General features: G+C 40.0%; 2 protein-coding genes across 2 annotated transcripts; one reads left to right on the forward strand and one right to left on the reverse strand.

Moving 5' to 3' along the window:
• The first annotated feature begins 568 nt into the window (after positions 1-568).
• On the forward strand, positions 569-1,644 carry LOC121194854 (ermin-like). The gene is made up of 2 exons (XM_041057943.1): positions 569-1,145; positions 1,247-1,644. The coding sequence occupies exons 1-2, from the start codon at positions 569-571 to the stop codon at positions 1,642-1,644; spliced, it is 975 nt and encodes a 324-aa protein (XP_040913877.1).
• A 599-nt stretch (positions 1,645-2,243) lies between these two features.
• LOC121194917 (polypeptide N-acetylgalactosaminyltransferase 5) lies at positions 2,244-8,740 on the reverse strand. The gene is made up of 10 exons (XM_041058065.1): positions 7,095-8,740; positions 6,826-6,992; positions 6,041-6,160; positions 5,272-5,407; positions 4,982-5,101; positions 4,732-4,849; positions 4,287-4,616; positions 3,982-4,062; positions 3,399-3,551; positions 2,244-3,158 (listed from the first exon to the last, which is right to left on the reverse strand). Exons 1-10 carry the CDS (start codon positions 8,213-8,215, stop codon positions 3,018-3,020), a joined length of 2,487 nt encoding a protein of 828 aa, XP_040913999.1. The 5' UTR covers positions 8,216-8,740; the 3' UTR covers positions 2,244-3,017.
• Positions 8,741-18,292: the final 9,552 nt, after the last annotated feature.

Genomic DNA, 18,292 nt, shown 5'->3' on the forward strand with positions numbered 1-18,292 from the left:
AAGGACCATAAAATTGTGGTACAGCACTTGAGTAAATGTACTTTCTACTGCTCTGTGCAGACAGCAGTAAGTTTTCAGAATGTTATATCATTCAGGCGCCTTACTTAAGATGTTTATGCACTTAAGACGCAACAGGGTTTAGTTTCAGGACGTACAAAAACATTGCTGGTTCAGGCTGTAAAATGCTGTGAAGAAAACCTAGAGGAGAATGTTAATCCAGACTCAAAATGTTGAAGGAAAGTGGTCACCCAGCAGAGATTAAAGAATGAGTACAATTACTCCATATACGGATGCCAGACTGACAAAGAACCTTTGTTGGGTCCACAACAAAACCCCTGTTCTTCAGTGATTCTGCACACACAGAACGACATAGTAGTAGCACTAGTGAGCTTGACCTTGCACTGGTTCTTTTTTCACTCCTTGACAATGTAGGACAAATGCAAGTAATTTTATACCACAATGCCAAGTGTGAGGTTCTTTAACTTTTGATTCAACTAAACAATTAAGAGCCTCAGCGTCACGTGACTATTTTCCACATTACGGAGGAAAGAAAAACAGACTGACAGAGATGGAGACACACACAATGCCTCCAATGTCCCCAAGACTCACAGCAGAAGAAGAAAATGCAGTGGTATCCCAGGTACTGGAGATTATTGGCGGGATCACTCTTGAGGCCCTACAGACCCTGGATCAGCCTGAGGAGAGAGATGTGTGGTCGATGGAGGAGGGAGACGACTCTGTGTTCTACAGCGATGAGGACCAGACTCATCAGGAAATAAAAGCAAACACATCTTCTGATTTTGGTGCAAACATGAGTAAGAATCTTATGAAAAGTGAAGCAGCTGAAGAATCTGTCCCTCAGAGGGAGGGTGATCCGGGAGCAGAGGTCTTTAGTGACAAAGAAAATTTAGCGATGGAGAAGGAAGCGACTTCGCAGTTCATACTGACTGAACAAGAAGAGGAATGCCCAGAGCTCCAGACACCAAAAACTGAGCATATCTATCAGTCAGATTCTGCAGATTCAGGAACAGAGGCTAATCTAACGCTGGGAAACATGGCAAGCACCAGTGGAGAATCTCTGCAATCAAACTGCACAAATGCAGACATGCATACTCAGCCTGGGCAGAATATATCATCAGAAACAGGTAAGAGGAGTTTAGTGTTGTGCAGTGAAATGGATTGTTTGAGAGGGAGGTTTTTGTTTACAGAATGCAAAAGAAATTTTCACCCTTTCTTCTCATTTCAGCAAATCTGCAAATTAAGGAGGAAGAAGCGGTGCTAGAGGCTCAGACACAGAACCTTGAACCCTTTGATGTAACTAATGAGGAGAGTTATAAAAGGCTGAATGTGGAGGCAGAAGTCCCAAAAGAGATGTCTAATGCTGAACTCCTGATGTCAGGCGACACACAGGTAGACCAGAAACCAGAGCAGGACCGCAACTTCCACATTCCTGTGGGGTTTCATCAGGGCCCCAGCCCAGGCTACTCCACCCTGCCTCTGCCAAAGAAATCCAGCGCTGGTCACCAAAGATCCTTCGACCACCTAACCTCCTCCAAATACAGCACCGTGTCCTACCGCAAGATCCGCAGGGGCAACACCCGCCAGAAGATCGAGGAGTTTGAGTACATGATGATGAATTTATAAGAAGAAGAAGGTTTCAATGTCCTTTACAGGAAAATAAAAACTGCCGGACATGATCCATAACAACAACAAAAAGACCATTAAAGGAAACTGATTGTGCATGTTTACTATGTTACGCAATTTCCATATTTATTAGCAATGAAATCTACTTGTAGATGCATTGAAAATGTTTGATATGACTCTCCAGGTCACACAAACCTAACACACAAGATTTCTGAATGAGCTGCTTACATCTGTTGTGTATGACCTGAATGGAGAAGAATGCCATTCATCTCATTTCCAAGAGGCACTTTGAGTTTTTTCCATTTGGTTTTAGCATGAAAACATCTTGTTTTGAGGCAGGTATTTGACCAGCAGATTAAATAAATAAGAAGCTCTGGGATCTATAATCCTACTAGCTATAATAACTAAGATGTTGTTTGGTATTAGAGCTTCAGTATCTAAACCTCTAGAGAGAGACTCTGAGTAGTGAAACTATTAGGGTAAGTATTTTCCAATGATTAATGAGGCATACATATTTACATGTCTTAATGGCTTATGGATAAGGAAAACATAATAAAGAGATACATGCTGTTAAATCTTTACTTTCATCATTGTGTTTTTAATTGTTGAGGAAATGCATTTCCATCAGTTTGTGGTTAAAGGGTTTGACAACAGATCACAAAATCATGAAATCACAGCACAGGTTTATTGGGTGTTTTGAACCAACACTTCCCCCTAGTGACAAAAAAAAAAGAATCATACAAAGAGACAAAACCTACACCTCAATAAAACACTAAAAACCAGAGAAGCAGCCATTTCATCCAAGCATCTCATCAAACATAAAGTACAAGACACCTAGAAAAGTAGATGTCTCGCCGAAAATATGTGATACGTTTTATACAAATGAATAAATTCTACTTGACATGCAATTTATCTCATTATTTAACTCAGTCAGCACAAACTCTCTTTACTTTTCAAATCTGAGGCACTGTTTAACCTTTTTTTTTTTTATTCTTTGGCAATGAAATGATATGTTGTGCTAAAGTTGTAGCCCAGTAAAAAAAAAAAAAAAAAAAAAAACTCAGCCACTCTTCCCCAAGTACCAGTGAAAAAGATCAGAGAAATATTCTCTCTCTTTTCTCTGGTACATGTTTAAACTCAAGGTCAGTCCCTGCTGACGAATTAAAAGGACATTAGAAACATTGCACATCCCCACCCATCTCCTTTACACCACCCATATCACTGCCACCAAAGCGTCTCCCACTTCCCAAGTCCAGACAAGTCCTGTGTTTTGAGGTTGGACCACAGACCATTCTGTAAAGTGAGGCCACTGGAGGTCTCTGTAGTGCACGTTTAAACATGTAAAAGGTGAAGTAAAGTCACAATCCGTCTCATCACTGAGCGTGGTAGTGTGTGAACTGCCACTTCTGGAAGGCGTTGTTGGGCACACATGGGCTGAGGTGAAGAGAGTCACCCTGAGGCCCCGCCTCCAGGCACATGTGGTGGGAAACAAATTCTGTTATGAGGTGCTCCGCCTTCACAGAGACAAAACAGGAAACACAATTAATGAACAAAGATTTAGCCTCTAAACACTCTTTAATCCTACTCCACTAAACTGAAAGCATTTTGATTCTACTGGATTTGAAGCAGGCCAGCCCTGTCCATTTGATTTACCATCTTACAGTGACTAAGAACTTCTAAAATAACAGAGTTGTAGAGGGAAAGAAAAACAAAGATAATCAAAAAAGCAAACAGCACACCCAAGGTCAACCTACCAGAGCTGAGTTGGAGGATTTGTGGAACCAGCGGAGTTCAGGCTTGGTGTTGTCACATAATTGTAGAGCAAAGCCGCTGCCCTTGTCTTGGGGAGCGACACACAGGTCCTGCTGGCGTATGTGCTTCATCCAGGTGTAGTTAAAGAGCTGACTCTAAAAAACAGAGAGAAAAAGAGGGGAGCGACAAAGATGTAATTACGCTCCATGAAAACTGAAAGGTGCTGAATGACGGCTCAGCGGGACTGAGTCTGAGAAGACCGCATTTAGAAAGGCTTGGTCTCATCTTGAACTCCACCCTTGTTTATCGTGGCTCGCGTCCTGTCTTGGACTCTGGCTGCATTTGTCCTGGCTTAAGTTTATTTTTGGATATTTTTGTGTGATACCCCCCCATAATTACCACAGTCATGAGGTCAAAATTGCATAATATGTGCATACTTTCCTCAGAAGCACTAAGAAAAATCTCACAACTGTGGAAGAATCATATTTTGGAGAATAATAAATACTTAATTTACTCAATTTAAACTTAAATGCGTGTTGTGTATCTGCTGTCAGATAAAATGTTAAATATCATACAGACACCTACCTGCTTACTGAGATCACATGTCTCGAAGGACAGAGAGCCTTTCTGCAGAGCGAGGCATTTTCTTAAGCCGCGATTGAAAACCTACAAGGAAAAATTAGATGACGCAAATTTTACAGAAGTGAAACAACAGTAATGAAAACTTATTTACTTGTTGCTGTTCTTATATATAACAACAGCTTCATGGAGGGAAAGCATGACAAGCTTTCAGTTTTTAGGGAAATGTAAACAAAGTCTGAAGTGAACACAGAGCACTGTGATTGCAAGACGTACAAAGCAATGTGAGCTGCTGTAGGGAATTCACATACCAGGCCTTCAGCTTTGACTAAAGGAGCAACCATGTCTGGATAAACTTTCTCCAGGTACCACTTGAAGCTCTTGCATTTGAGCTTCTTCCTCAGCTCGATCTGCTCGGTGAGGTTGCCGATGTCGATGGCACTTTTATCCAGCAGGTGGTGGTAGCCGTGGCCGTAGAAGAGGTCCTTGTACTCGTCCAGCCAGACCTCAGCCACCCTTGCCAGGTTACGCTCAACTGTCTTCTGCCTGTCTTTGGGGAATTTGTATGGGTTCTGTCCTCGGAAAATGTGTCCCACTCGAGAGCAGGGGATAATCTCGATTTCCCCTCCGCACATCCAGATCTGTTCAAATGGCAACATGTAAGACAAGGAGTCATAAGAGAGAAGTTCTGTGTACTTCCCAAACAACTTTTTTTTTTTTGCCAGTATTCATATATGACTTAGCTGAGCGACATACCTTAAATGAAATCTCCATGTTCTCCCCACCCCATACATCCAGGCCAGGGTCATAGGCACCAAGCTCATAGAAGTATTTTTTGTCTATGGAGAAAAGGCCTCCGGCCATAACTGGACACCTGTAAGATTAAATACATCAAAAATAATAATAATAATAATAAAAAAATAACATTAATTTGAGTCAAGAAACTGAAATATTGGTTTTAAAAAAAAGGCAGAACAATGACGAACAATGGAAAAACTTGAGGTACCTGATGGGATCTGAGATGGTCATGTTGTTCTTCTTAATGTACTCCTCCGGTAATGCGCTCCAGCCAAACACCAAAGGCCATTTGAAAATACCTCTTTGGAAGTTGTCAACCAGCATATAACTGAAGCGAAAGAGCCAGACATCAAAATGACATTTCCTGTTTTTTTTTTTTTTTCAATTATTCTATTTTATTTATTTATTCTATTCAATATTCAACATTACTCTAAAAAAAACATAATCAAATCCCACGTATGGCTTGTCTGTGACTCAGATTTGGTTTCATTTAATCACCTCAGGTCCTTATCACTGATGACTTCAATGACTGGACAAGGCACCTTCTTCCGATCCAGATAGACTCTCTCTAAGAGCGGCTCCAGCCAGCCCACGTTACACTCAACGTGGGAGTCAAGGAAGGTAAGAACCTCACCTACATTAGAAGAAAGCAAACATCCTGCTGCAGTTAAACAAACAGCCACATGTGCATGCTAACAGTGCAACCCTATAACACTTATCAAAGAGCTCTTTGAAAGGCATGTGTTTGTTGCTGTACGTAAATAATATGCATATCAGCACATAGTAAATACACTAGAGAGCAGGTGTAAGTATTTGTAAATTTCAACTGAACAAACAAGGATTTAGAATTTTTTTTCTTCCATTTAAAAGTCTGTAAATAATTCTTCAGCCTAGACTTGGAATATGTTTACATACTTCTCCTTATCTGATGAGCTCATTTGCAAGAAGCTGGAAAAAAAAAACATGGCCTATGAACTGTACGTCTTCTTGTACTCGTGCTTCTACCCATGTTGTGTTGATTAGCAAGATACGATAGTCCCTACAGTTCTAAGCTTGTGAAGCAGGCCAATCCACCTCCATCTTACACAACACAAATCACACACAATTTACTAAACGTTGTTGCCTTAGACGCCTTAAAGTTATAACCCAGAGGACAGGGATATACTGGTGTGTCCAGTCTAACATTTACAGTTCAGAAGTCTGACCAAGTGAATTCTATACTTAAAGACAATTATTACAAAACCTTATTAGTCACAACAGTGCGTACCTTTGGCAGCAGCAGCTCCGGCCAGCCTGGCCCTGATCAGACCCTGACGCTCCTTCAGGCGAATGATTCGCACTTTGGGAAACTGGGACATGTACTCATCCAGTGGCTCCTTCAAGTAGTCTGCCAGAGTACAAGCGAGAAGTAAATCTACTACATACAAGTTATAATGTGACTTTACAACAGTTATTAGAACCAGTGGGGTTAAACTACAAAGACTCAAATAATGGGTGAATCTCTGAAAATATCTGATGACTGTTTTGTGTTATGTAAAACTGAAACAACATGTAGATTTATTGGATGCAAATTAACTAACAATGATTTGATTATTGTGAAAACATTCTCTGGTTCCAGCTTCACAAATATGAGAATTTGCTGATTTTCTCTTTTATACAACTATAAAGTGAATAAATTTTTGATTTTGGGTTACTGGAACCTGTGATGGACCTCTCTTGCTATTTTGAAAACTAAACAATTTGCTTATTATTCAGGAAAATACTTAACAGATCAATCAATAATAAAATCAAGTGTGAGCTGCAACTATAGCATCATGAGAATATACAGACTAGACCCAGAAGGGTCTATACAAAAACTTAATATGGTCGAAGTGCTAATGGGTGGGTAGTGGGTTCTGCAGACCAGCCAAAAAGAATAACTTGCCTTTAATAATAAAAGCCTAGACCTCTCTTAGACCTCCATTAAAAGGAGTTTGCTGGTCTGTCCCCCCTGTGGAGGCCAGATTAAGGTAATAGGCTCTGCCTGTGAAGTACTCAGGACACTTTTATTACCTTTGGTGCTGAAATCATCCACCAGAATGATCTCCTTGAGGAGGTGTGGTGGAGATCTGTTGAGCACGCTGTGCACAGAGCGGAGGAGCGTGGACCACACTTCATCCACGAAACAGAAAATCACACTGGTGGAAGGCAAGTCGTCGTGGACCAGGTTCTGTGCACACCTGCAAAAAAAACAAAAAAAAACAAAAAACAAAGCAGAAAGGACAATTCAGGTTTTCAATCAAAGCTGCCTGAGAGGTAAAATGTGCAGGAAAAAGACTCACGTCTCAGGCCTGGTGTCTGGGATGGCACGGTCCACCGGGATCTGGTCACTCAGGTAGACATTAAAATGCCCTTCGTCCCATCTCTTCCTCACCTCTGCATCTTCGTGGCTGGCGACGAGTGCTGCCTGACCAAACTGGCCCACCGCGTTGGCATCTCTGGGAGCGAGAGTCATGTCCAGAGAAAGCACTTTGTGGACACCTGGTTTTCTGACAGCAGTGGCGTTATCCTTTGAGTCCTCTCCCGCTCCCAGCTTGATTACAGATTTTGGGACTTCCTTTGTTGCATGAAGATCACTTTTCTCAATTGTCCCGACCTGTTTCTTCTCTTTATGAATATTTATCTCCTTTTCTTTTACATCCTTATTGGGATGTGTGGGCGTTGTTTTAACGGGGTGTGCATCTTCGGTCTGATGCTGGGTCACCTTTGCTCCAGTCTTGGTAAGTTCATCCTTGACTTTTTCCTTTGTCTTTGGGTCCGTTTTGTCCAGAGGGATTTGTCCATCATCTCCAGTTTTAACTGGTTCTTTCCTTGAGGTTGGCAGTGGAGCAAGTTTGTTTTTCTGAATACCTGGTGACGCCTGAGTTGTGTGAGACAGTACCTCAGGTACCTCTGATTTTGCCCCATTCAGATCCAAGTTTACCGCCTTTTTCTTTGCGAGGTCACCGTGCTTTGATGTGACATTTTGCAGGGCAGCTCCCTCCAGATGTTCAGAAACTACAGATTTAGAGTGATCAGCCTTGGGAAGATTATCTGCCTGTTGCTGGAAAGAGTTTCCCTGGTTGTCCCTCAACATTTGGTCCTGTTTCCTGCCTCCCTGTCTGTACACTTGAGCAAGTCTGACACCTGAACTAAGTGGTCCTTTGCCCGCATGTGTGACAGCCAAGTCCACCCTCTGCACTGGGTTTTTAAAGCCCCTTTTCATTAGCTGTGTCACCCTGGACTGCTGCTGTTTGAAAATCTCCCTCTCTTTTATCACTCGCTCCTTCAGCAGCTGACTGTTCACATCGTTTATCGATATGCGAAGTGCAGCCATGTCAAACAGCAGCCAAATGACAGAGGCAATGAACACAAATGCGAGTACCCTCCCACTCCCCCTTAAGTATCTCCGAACCTTCATCATTTTCTCTGATTTTCTTTTTTGGTTACAAAAAAAAAAAAAAAGAAAGAAAGGGAAAATCCACGGTGAAATAAATCAAATGTCACAGTCTTATACTGCGAGGGCCACTTCTGATTTGAAGGCAAAGTTTTCTTGGCTTTGGAGAAGTTAGCTGCCTGCGTGGCATGCTAGACATATTCCACCGGAGCAGCAGCAGGAGTAACAGCAGCGGTGGTCGGTGTTGTCAGTCAGTCACACACCAGGGTCTGACACCCGTGGCCGCCCAGCACAGAGGCACAGTGTAGTGTTAGCTTTCCATACCGTATCGCCCCGGTCACGTCCAACCGCCTGGTGACATTATGGTTTGTTTCGGGAAGATTTCCACCAACTTCAAACCGTCGACGAGAAACTTGGCTAAAAAAAGTTGTCGGCTTCTTCGCTGCGCCCCCCCCCACACACCACAACTTTGACTCACTCACAGTTTTGTATGAGGACGTTGCAATCGACTTCCACTTTGTCAGTAAACTGATTGGACAGATTGGCAGGAAAGTCTCGGCCTGCGCGGAGCTAGGAGAAAGTCAGCTGGAGACAGCTGCAAGAGCACAGGAAGCGCTCTGCTACTCCTTCAAAATAAAGGATTTATCGTGCAGTTGTTTTCTCAGGTAGATGACAAATCCTCTAAAGTCTTTAAGCGATATATTTTACTACATGTAAATTATGGATGGATTGATTATGAGAAAATTAGCACAGACACGTTACCTGTCTGTGTCTACTTATCGTGTCTATTTTTCACCATTTTGTGTCATTTTGTTAAAGTCATGGTCTTTTTAAAAAAAATCTCCTTTGAGTTGATATGTGTATCTTTTATGTCATTTTTTTTCTTACTTTTTTCATCTCTTTATGGTCATTTTGTGCCTTTTAACTGGGCTTTATGACTCACAAACAAGAAATATTAACAGCTATTTCACACAGAGGAAAACCCGAGACTTAAAGCTAAGGTATGTGCTGCAAGATGCCAGTGACTATGTCTTGGAGTGTTCAGTTTGTCAGTGTGGTTATGCTGTATGTGTGTGCATGTTTTGATGTTTTAATAAGCAGTCGGATGGATAGACAGACTTTAAATTGTCTTCAGTTATATTTTATTCTGCGGAGTCTGCCCTTTCCATGGAAATGTAGATGTCCAAACTTTCCATAATTCTGTCCTTCTCTAAAATCTCTCATTCATTTCCGTAACCATCCTCGTAATGAGAATGATGTTGAAAGCTCCAAAGCAAGTGAATGAGAGGACCTTGAGTTGAGATTACCATGCCATCTGCTTCCTCCAAGGTTTAGAGTACTAAAAAGCTCAACTATCAATTCAAACTTGTCCTGGCTCACTCCCCAGATACATGGCAAGTTTAACCACCCACACCTCCATGGCAGCTGAGCCGTTTTGTTGAAGAGGAAAGAAAAAGACATGACCTAATATTGTTTTCTGCGGTTCCAATTATTGCAACTTATTCTCTTTTATGAGAACTTTACTTTGTAGGTCATAACCGGAAGCGATTTCTTAACTCAGGAGTTTTACAGCTTCACGTTTTAGATTCACGTTTCCTTTGAAAGTACAGCCACCGGCCAGTGTCGGCGTTAAACTAGGAGCTGCACGGTGAATTGAATGCACGGTTTGACAGTGACTAATGGGGGGCTGGGCCTAAAATGTTTTATTTGTTTGATTGGGCCTCTTTGTTGAGTAAAGTTGACATCATTACTGTCGTGAGGGAACTGGGCCTGCGCCTTACAAAGCACACACCTTAAAATGCAGCATGACTTGATTTACCGCTGTGGTTAATTTGGAGTGAATGAGTGCTGTCGTCGAACACATCACACTCAGTGCAGGTGAGTTTTTACTGGTTTGAACCACCTTTAAAACGCAGGATCCTGCAGGGTCCAGAGGGTTAACAGTGGCAGAGTTGGCCAAGTTATAGTTGAAGTCACAATAATTGGTTATGAAGTTATTCCATGTTGGACCAAAGAAATGAACTCAAAGTGTTCAATTAATCACTCTGTTCTGTAATTTACTTACTCACTTTAAAGTAATGTGAATGAAGAAGTCACGTGATTGAAGAGTGACGCGAATTTTTTTTTTTTTTACTGATTTATTGATTCCCAACTGGTCAAAATGGGAATTAGGCCTGTTGTACTGCTGTTCTGTTAAATGTCACTATTGTAAACAGAACGATTATTTTCATTAATGTTTAATCTGCAGATGATTTTCATGATGGATTGATAATAATAATAAAAAAAAAAACGTCCTTCACAGTTTCCATTCCACAGTGACATTATCAAATGGCTTGTTTTGTTTGATCAGCGGTTTCAAACCCAAAAATTTTCACTTTGCATTGATATATGACAGAGAAAAGAAGCACATCCTCACATTCGATAGGTTGGAATAAAAGAATGGTTTCCTTTTTTGCTTAAAAGAAAACAAAAACCAAAAAAATAATAGTTTTAGTATTTTAACTGTTTAGAAAATAGCTGCTAGTAGTTCTGTCAGTTGGTTAAATGACTGGTCAGCTTATTGTTTCAGTTCTAGTTCATTTGTTCCAGTATTTAGACACATTTTAAGCAGTTTGAAAGTGATAGCAGAGTCCAATGGATTGTACCTTCAGTAAAATGAAAAAAACAAACCAAAAAAACAAAAAACAAAAAAAAAGGAAATGGTGAATCCGACAGTGCCTGGAAAAGGACGATAACCCCTGAGCACTTTCGTACTGGTGACAATTTATGCAATTGTTATGTAAATTGCAGTTTTACCAAACATCTTTGGTAGCAAAATATGCACACTACTGCAAATAGAAACACAATAGATTCCCCGGTGAACATTTTAGTGAGATTACCAATATTCTAAAACACACACAACACACACATATGGGTACTGGCACACATGCACAATCACATTTGTAAAACCTGTGTTACTGCAGCCATTAGGCAGTGATTAGTGAAGGCAACGACAGGTTTTCCTCTTCATCAGCAGGCCTCTCCTGGGAGTCTCCATTGGCTCCATCCAGCCTATTAACAGTCCCCAACATGAGGAGGGAGGGGAGTGGTACCTCCCATGGTGGCTGCCCTTAGCCACACTACACAGGCTTTCATTAGTGTGTTAGCTAAATGATTGGCCTCGGGATAGCCCCCGAGCCCTGCAATGCATGTGTTAGCTTATATGTTCCATCCACTGGGCAATTTATTAATTTATTCATCCATCTTTGCATTTACACTCAGCGAAGCCATCGTTTGGTAAATCTGACTGTATTTCCTGTGAACTGATCGGGCACAGGGTTAGGACAAACAGAGGTGACAGAACAGTGAAAGTCAGTCAGCAGTGTATCAGTTTTCATCCACAATGGCATCACCTGAGGTGAAACAATGTGTAAACATTACAGGTGTCTGTGTATATACATGGTAGAATTGAAAAGATTACTCAGCAGTAATTTCCATAATTGATTAATTATTTTAATAAATTATAGCTTCTAAAAAATATGAGGACTTGCACCTATTCTCTCTTTTGTACATTTGTAAATTGATCATATTTTTGTCTTGATTTGTTGTTGTGCAGACAAAACAAGCATTTTAATCATTTTATTGACCAAACAATTAATTAAGAAAATAGTCTGCCTGTTAATCGATAATGGAAATAATTGTAAAAGTTTCAGCCTGAGTACAAAGTACAGCTGATGAGCTGATATATTGTCAACCATCTAAATGCTGTCCCTGAACCCTATGGCCCTTTCTTGAATTGCCCCCCAGGGGACAAATAAAGTTCTTGATTGACTGATTGATTTCAGAGATTCTCTCTGAGGGGAAATTATCACAACTGGAAGAAAAAAAAAACCCTTGAAAATGATCATCATAACAGTTCTTCAATGCTAAAGATCATCATCATAGGGTATTATTTCACTCTAGAGTTGCAGATACCTTTGTGAGATCTTTTGAGCCTCTCAGTCTTGCTCTCTTTAATTGTGCCTGTTGACCTTAATACAATAGAGTGAGAAACTGGGATGATTGTAAGAAGATCTAAGGTCTCTGAATTTCCCTCCTCTTTCACAAATACTATTGTAATGTGCATGCACATGCTTTCCGCATGAGCTCAGTCATAGTCTGTAATGCTCAAAACTCCAGTAGCCTTGATTTTTGAGAGTGTTGGGGAGACAGAAAAGTTCAACACTTAATCCAACGAGCAGGTAAAAATAATAGCCTTTTTGTTATGACTGACACCAGTAACATAAACTGTCACCCTGTTCCTCATCAAAGGGGATTACACAAAATGAAGGTAAATGGAAATCTTGCATTGACACTGGCATGTGTAAAATGAGTTAAATGTACTTGTATGATATCTTTAGAACATGTTAATTAGACCCTGGAATTAATATTATAACAGTTGGTCTGTGTAATTTACATAGAGGTCATGTTGTGCTAATATGGCACTCGTTGAAATAGACAGCCAGCAACAATATGGTTAAGTCTGACCCACTGACATTTTCAGCTCCAAATTATGCACATTGTGTGAATTAAATTAATTAGAGAATTCATTAAGAAATATGGCTTGCGGAAACGAGTATAATATTTAGTTATGTGATGTAATTTTCTTTCATTGTTAAAGCTAATTTGTTTCATAACAGTTCCCGCGGTAGTTTCCCCCCCGTACTAACTATGATGTATGTAATTTGTTAGCCATTTAATTAATTATGATTAGAATTAGTGAATATATAGCTTGTTTTGACAGATGGTTCCCATCAGGGAGACCTTTGCACAATTAACTTATAATCAATTACATCCCATTTTTTTTTCCTGTTTGTTACATCTTGAAGTTTGTGTGGAAAATATCCACAGCATATGCATCAAATGAACGCTTTACTCTGAATACATCAAATGAGCAATTATGCGTAATTTGCCCAATAATGCAAAGCAGATAAACAACTTTGATTCATTTCATGCTTTGCGAAATACCTGCAAGCCAGTGTGGACTGATCACTTTGAGGCCCTTTCATCAGTGTTTAATTGTTGTGTTTAGCGACTTATCTCCGCTGTTTGATGTATTTGCTGGATTCTCAAATCATAAATGTTTCTTCCACTGAACGAGAACACCATAAAACATTTAATGATTGCTTTACTGCATATGTTGCTTTACTGCAGGTTTACTCTTTTCTCAAACACATTCTCAAAGTGATTAAATACATGCCTTGTTTTAGTCTGTTGACATATTATCTTCCATATATTTTGTCATTCTGAGGACTTGATGCAGGCATTTCTGTAACCAAACCTGTAAATAGGGAAGCTTGGAAAGGTCCGAGAGAACCTCTCGGTTGTACTTGCTTTAGTCCACAAGATGGAGCTTTAGTTCTGCTCATGTTGTTCACTGTTCACTGCCGTGCTGACGATCCTCATGGGTTCCAGGAAGAATCTGCAACAAAGAATCATGCTGTTTTATTTCCTTTGCAACAGATGTATTTGTAAGTTGAAAAGACATAATAAATCAAGTTTAGGATGGTTTGACCTGTATCATTGCTATTTGTTTTTAATGAACTTTGTGTAAGTCTATGATAATCATAACAAGTATCATTGATGATATGACACAGATGTAGGTGCTTTGTTTTATATTACAGTATATACCTCTCCTGGTTTATTTAATATTATAACCCCTTGTGATAATTTTACAGAAAATTCTAGGCTGTTTAATGAACACTAATTCAGTCCATTCCTTGTTTTTCTTCAGGCTTGAAAGAAATAACAGCCATGGAGCAAAGGAAACCACTGGACCTTCTGCAATGCGCAGGTAGAAATTTGTCTTTGAACAGTCTCGGTTTTGCCAGGACCCATGGAAAGACAGAGGAGATAGAAACAGCTGAACAGGACTGTGATTTAGCTCCGGTCGTCGTATGTGTTGGACGACTGCTTTGAGAATAGATAGATAAATTTAATAAGAATTTTGCTTTCAGAAAAGAACATGGTTCATTTCACTGCAGTCTCTGCATTGCAGATCAGACTCTGATTCAATTCACTCTTGTTTTGTAATGCCAGAAAATTTCACCAAATAAGTTGAATGACGCCCCCGTTTTAAGAAGTCCACAGCCTTTATCATCTTTTTTTTTTCAGGTGACATGAAGGTGATACTGATTTGGCTCCCACTGGACATGACTTAATGTCTGACATAAAAAATAACTACATAATTTGTCTCAATCCAGGGGGCTGACTTGGCATGGGCAGCAGCAGTCCTAAATGTCACCCTATAATGAGTTCTGGCCAAAGGTACACAGTTAGGACAGTGCCCGCTGGCACCTGGGATGCCCACTGGCTAGCTTTTTACCCCACAGCCATTTGGACAACCCCAGTTTTCTTTGTGAACACTGCAGTACACGATTTGCATCTGAACAAAAAGTTTTAGTATTGTGAAGTTTCATTTTTCTCTGGCAGTTGCAGATGACAGAATATGTTTAGTTTCGTAGAGCTGAAACGGAGCAAAAATAATGAACAATATCTTGATTAAATTCAAAAGAAAAGAGTAAATTACAAACGTTCAGTGTTCCTTAGAGCACTCAAAATGCCATATACAAGAGATCAATCTTTAAATCAGATAAATTTGAGAAGAATAGGTATAAATGATCTACATGTCGTTATATGTTGTAACCTTCTATGACTCTCCGCTGCCAAATCTTAAATTTTACGTAGACAATACATTGATGACTTGGACTGAAATGACTGCAGTAATCATAGAACGCTTTAAAGGACTTGCCGTCTTCTCGAAATGAATGCAGGAAGACTTTCTGTTTTGAGGAACTTGACTTCTTGTGTTTGACTGGTATGAGACCTATTGGCAACACGCTGGGTTTATTATCTTACAAAGGCACAGGAGATGAGGGAACATTGTATCTAAATTAACTTTTTCTATTTCCTGGTGAATGAAATCAATTCCATCCTTTTATGTTACTTTTCATCTGCCTTTTGTCTTGTTGCGGAATCTTTTCTCTTTCTCTCTCATTCATCTGTTTTGCCCTTTCCTTGATCTGATAGCATTAAACATATAATTAAGTCATAAAGGAGGGGACTGATGAGTGTAGCAGATGGTAATTGCGTCCCACATTTGAATGAAATGATATGCATTGCTACAATTTACAGCCTTCGCCTCATATTTTATTCAGCAACCTTTTATCTCTTTTCCTGCAGAATTATTCTGCAATAAATTTAGACATCTTATCAATAGCTGGAGTGATAGTGGCAGAAACATGGAAAAAATGAGCCTCTGCCGTTTTATGCTGTTTAAAATAATTTTCCATAATAAAGGAGCTATCAGAGCTGCTCTATCACTGTAGAGAGCGGATATTCCTATTTCTAGTAAGACTGCCCCTGGTTTGTGGACAAGCTGTCACTCTTCTGTTAGTCTGAAGAAATGTGAAAGGATAGAGGGAAGTGATTTTAGTCAAGTTCAGCTGAGGTTTCTGAACCTCACACAGGGAAATTAAGCAAGTATAACAATCTGCAAAGCTAGTTATTACACATAAGTTATTTTATGTGTTTTCTACCAAAAATACTGGCTGTTTTACGAGATAAACAAGTTTTATTTAATTTGAGGGTTAGAAATGGTCATTTCCATAAGGAAACACACCTTTAGTTCCCAAGTAAGAATGCAACTTGTACTTCGTTGCCAGTTTATCAAGTTGATATTACACTGTGAGGTGTTTCTAATATTTTGTCCATCCTGTTGATATCAGCAGTGTATTTCTGCTTCAAATCACCGCTTTCCAAACTGCCATAAAGTTGACCCCACACCCCTCGAAAGTCCTCAAAAACCTTGTAAACACTGTAACCTTCATGACAATTTATTGCAGGCCTGTTGCAATAGACTGTATTAGTTTATAGCTAAATGTACCTAAAAGCGAGGGTATTTAACTGTATGTAGGAGTGAAAAAGACAGTGTAAAGCTAGCTAGTTCAGCATGTCTCTTAGTCATAGAGTCTTATAATTCAGCAGAAAAAAGCAGTACTCATTCTGCTTCATGCCCAGGAAGATTTTGTCTTTGAAACAGCACATTAGATGAAATGTAGATATACCACTTTGTCATCCAAGGTTCAGATGGATCCCTCCTTCACAGGATCATTTGTACCTACTTCCACATGAAAACTTTACTTGTGCAATGGCAATAAACAGAACAGCTGAGGGGAGAAGTGCCAGGAGGAGCTTTTTGTTCCACTGACATGCTTTCCTCTCACCGGTCCCTAGTGAAGTGCTGGACTCCACTGATATTTGAGAACTGGTAACTGGGGCGATATAGGTTTAATTCTCATGTTACCCCCGACCTGCCAAGTACAGGCGTCGGATGCCAGCTGGAAGGCTTTCATATGTTGGTGTGCAAGGGTGGGGGGTATTAAGAGGGGCAGAAGAGAGGAGGGCAAGTATACAGTACATACACAAGTGTCTCTAGACCTTGAAGGTGCAACAGAAGTGCTTTCCACAGCTAGACACCCCAGGCACTTAGCGTTTAGTCATGATGCAGGTCCATTACCTTTAAGTACAAGTACTTATGTTTGGTCGCCTGTTTTTACAGCCCTTCTAGCTTGAAAGGAATCTACCCGGGGTGACCCAACTCTATTTATTGATGCCTTCTGAGTTTCCACTTGCTGGTAATAGACTGGAAAACACAGATAATGTGTTTGATCGATCAACGTGAACAAATTTCATTTGTTGGGATCAATAACAGTTTACAGTTGACAGAGCCCAAAGAACTACATTTATTTGAGCTTTTTGATTGAAGCTGTCTTGGCAAGCCAGCAACGTGGGGCACTCCAGTCTGGGCCTATGTGGCAGGCATGGACTCGTCTGTTCTATTATTGCCAGCAATCTGTATTTAAAACTAATATCAGTGTGTGCTGCATGGCTTGGGGCAAAAGGCACCAAACCAATCTGATATACAGCATGTGTTTCTTTTCGGTTCCTTGTGATGTGAATTAGAATGTGAAAAATAACAATTCCCTTACATTTTTCACTGGTATCCATTTTTTCATTTGAGGGTGTAATGATTAGATTTTTTTTTTTCCAGCAGCATGATTTGTATTATGTTTTCACTGTGTTCGAAACATAATAGAAAAGTGATGTGGAACCAAAGGGAAAAAGAGGAAATTAACTGACGTGCAGGAGAAAGACGTTTCCATGGCTCAACCTTTTGCAGTTTTCTTCATGTTTCTGCTTTTCATGATCATGCTCTGTGGAACGCCCTGAAGACATGAGAGCCTTTGCTCTGTGTCATACAGTTGCAGGCCAGGCCGCTACCTTCTGCTCACACAGACAAAACAGCATGAGATGGGAAGTCCACATGGATAAACATTTACTATGGTAGGTGTTGCTTCAGGCAAGTGCTATTCAGGGGGAATTTACTGTGTATACCGGTGTTACGGCAATAACCCTCTTATAGAGGTGTGTTTGCAAAGCTTTTTACTCCAGTGTAGTAAACGGGCTCATGTTGGGCTCAGCTTGAAAGGCTACATATGGACTTACGGATTTTTGTTATATTTTACCAGAATTAAAGTCTAGTCACATTCATTGTTTTTCTTATTGTAATCAAATCCCACAAAAAGAACAAAAGCAACAGTGAACTGATATTTTGAGTTGCACATACACTGTCCTGCTGCTGTAAATACTGCTGACTGCTGAAAATATTCTTGCAAATTCACTGTTTACTCCTGTTTGAGTGATTTTTGTAAAAAGACAATAAAATGCAGTGACCAGCTTTTTCAGGAAATGACTTAGCATAGTCAAAAAATATATTTTCGACCCTTTTTTTAAAAAAAAGATTTATATCCTCACTAAGAGTGAATGTCATTCACTCTTAGTGAGGAGGGTGTCCGCGGGGTTTTAAAAAGTATTAAAAGGTGATAAATCAAAATTACCAAATTTAAGGCCATTAAGTGTTAAATGTGGTTTAGAGGTATTATTTTTTTAAATGGGTATTATTTTTTTCAGACAATGAGGTATCCTATTCTGACTGAAATTCTACCTACTAAAGTTCGTGTTAGCCTCAATCGTTAGTCGTTAGTCATCTCAAACCTTAAGTCTCAACTTTGTATGATTGATGCC

Source organism: Toxotes jaculatrix, chromosome 15 (assembly GCF_017976425.1).
Source record: "Toxotes jaculatrix isolate fToxJac2 chromosome 15, fToxJac2.pri, whole genome shotgun sequence".
NCBI classification, from domain to species: Eukaryota; Metazoa; Chordata; class Actinopteri; family Toxotidae; genus Toxotes; species Toxotes jaculatrix.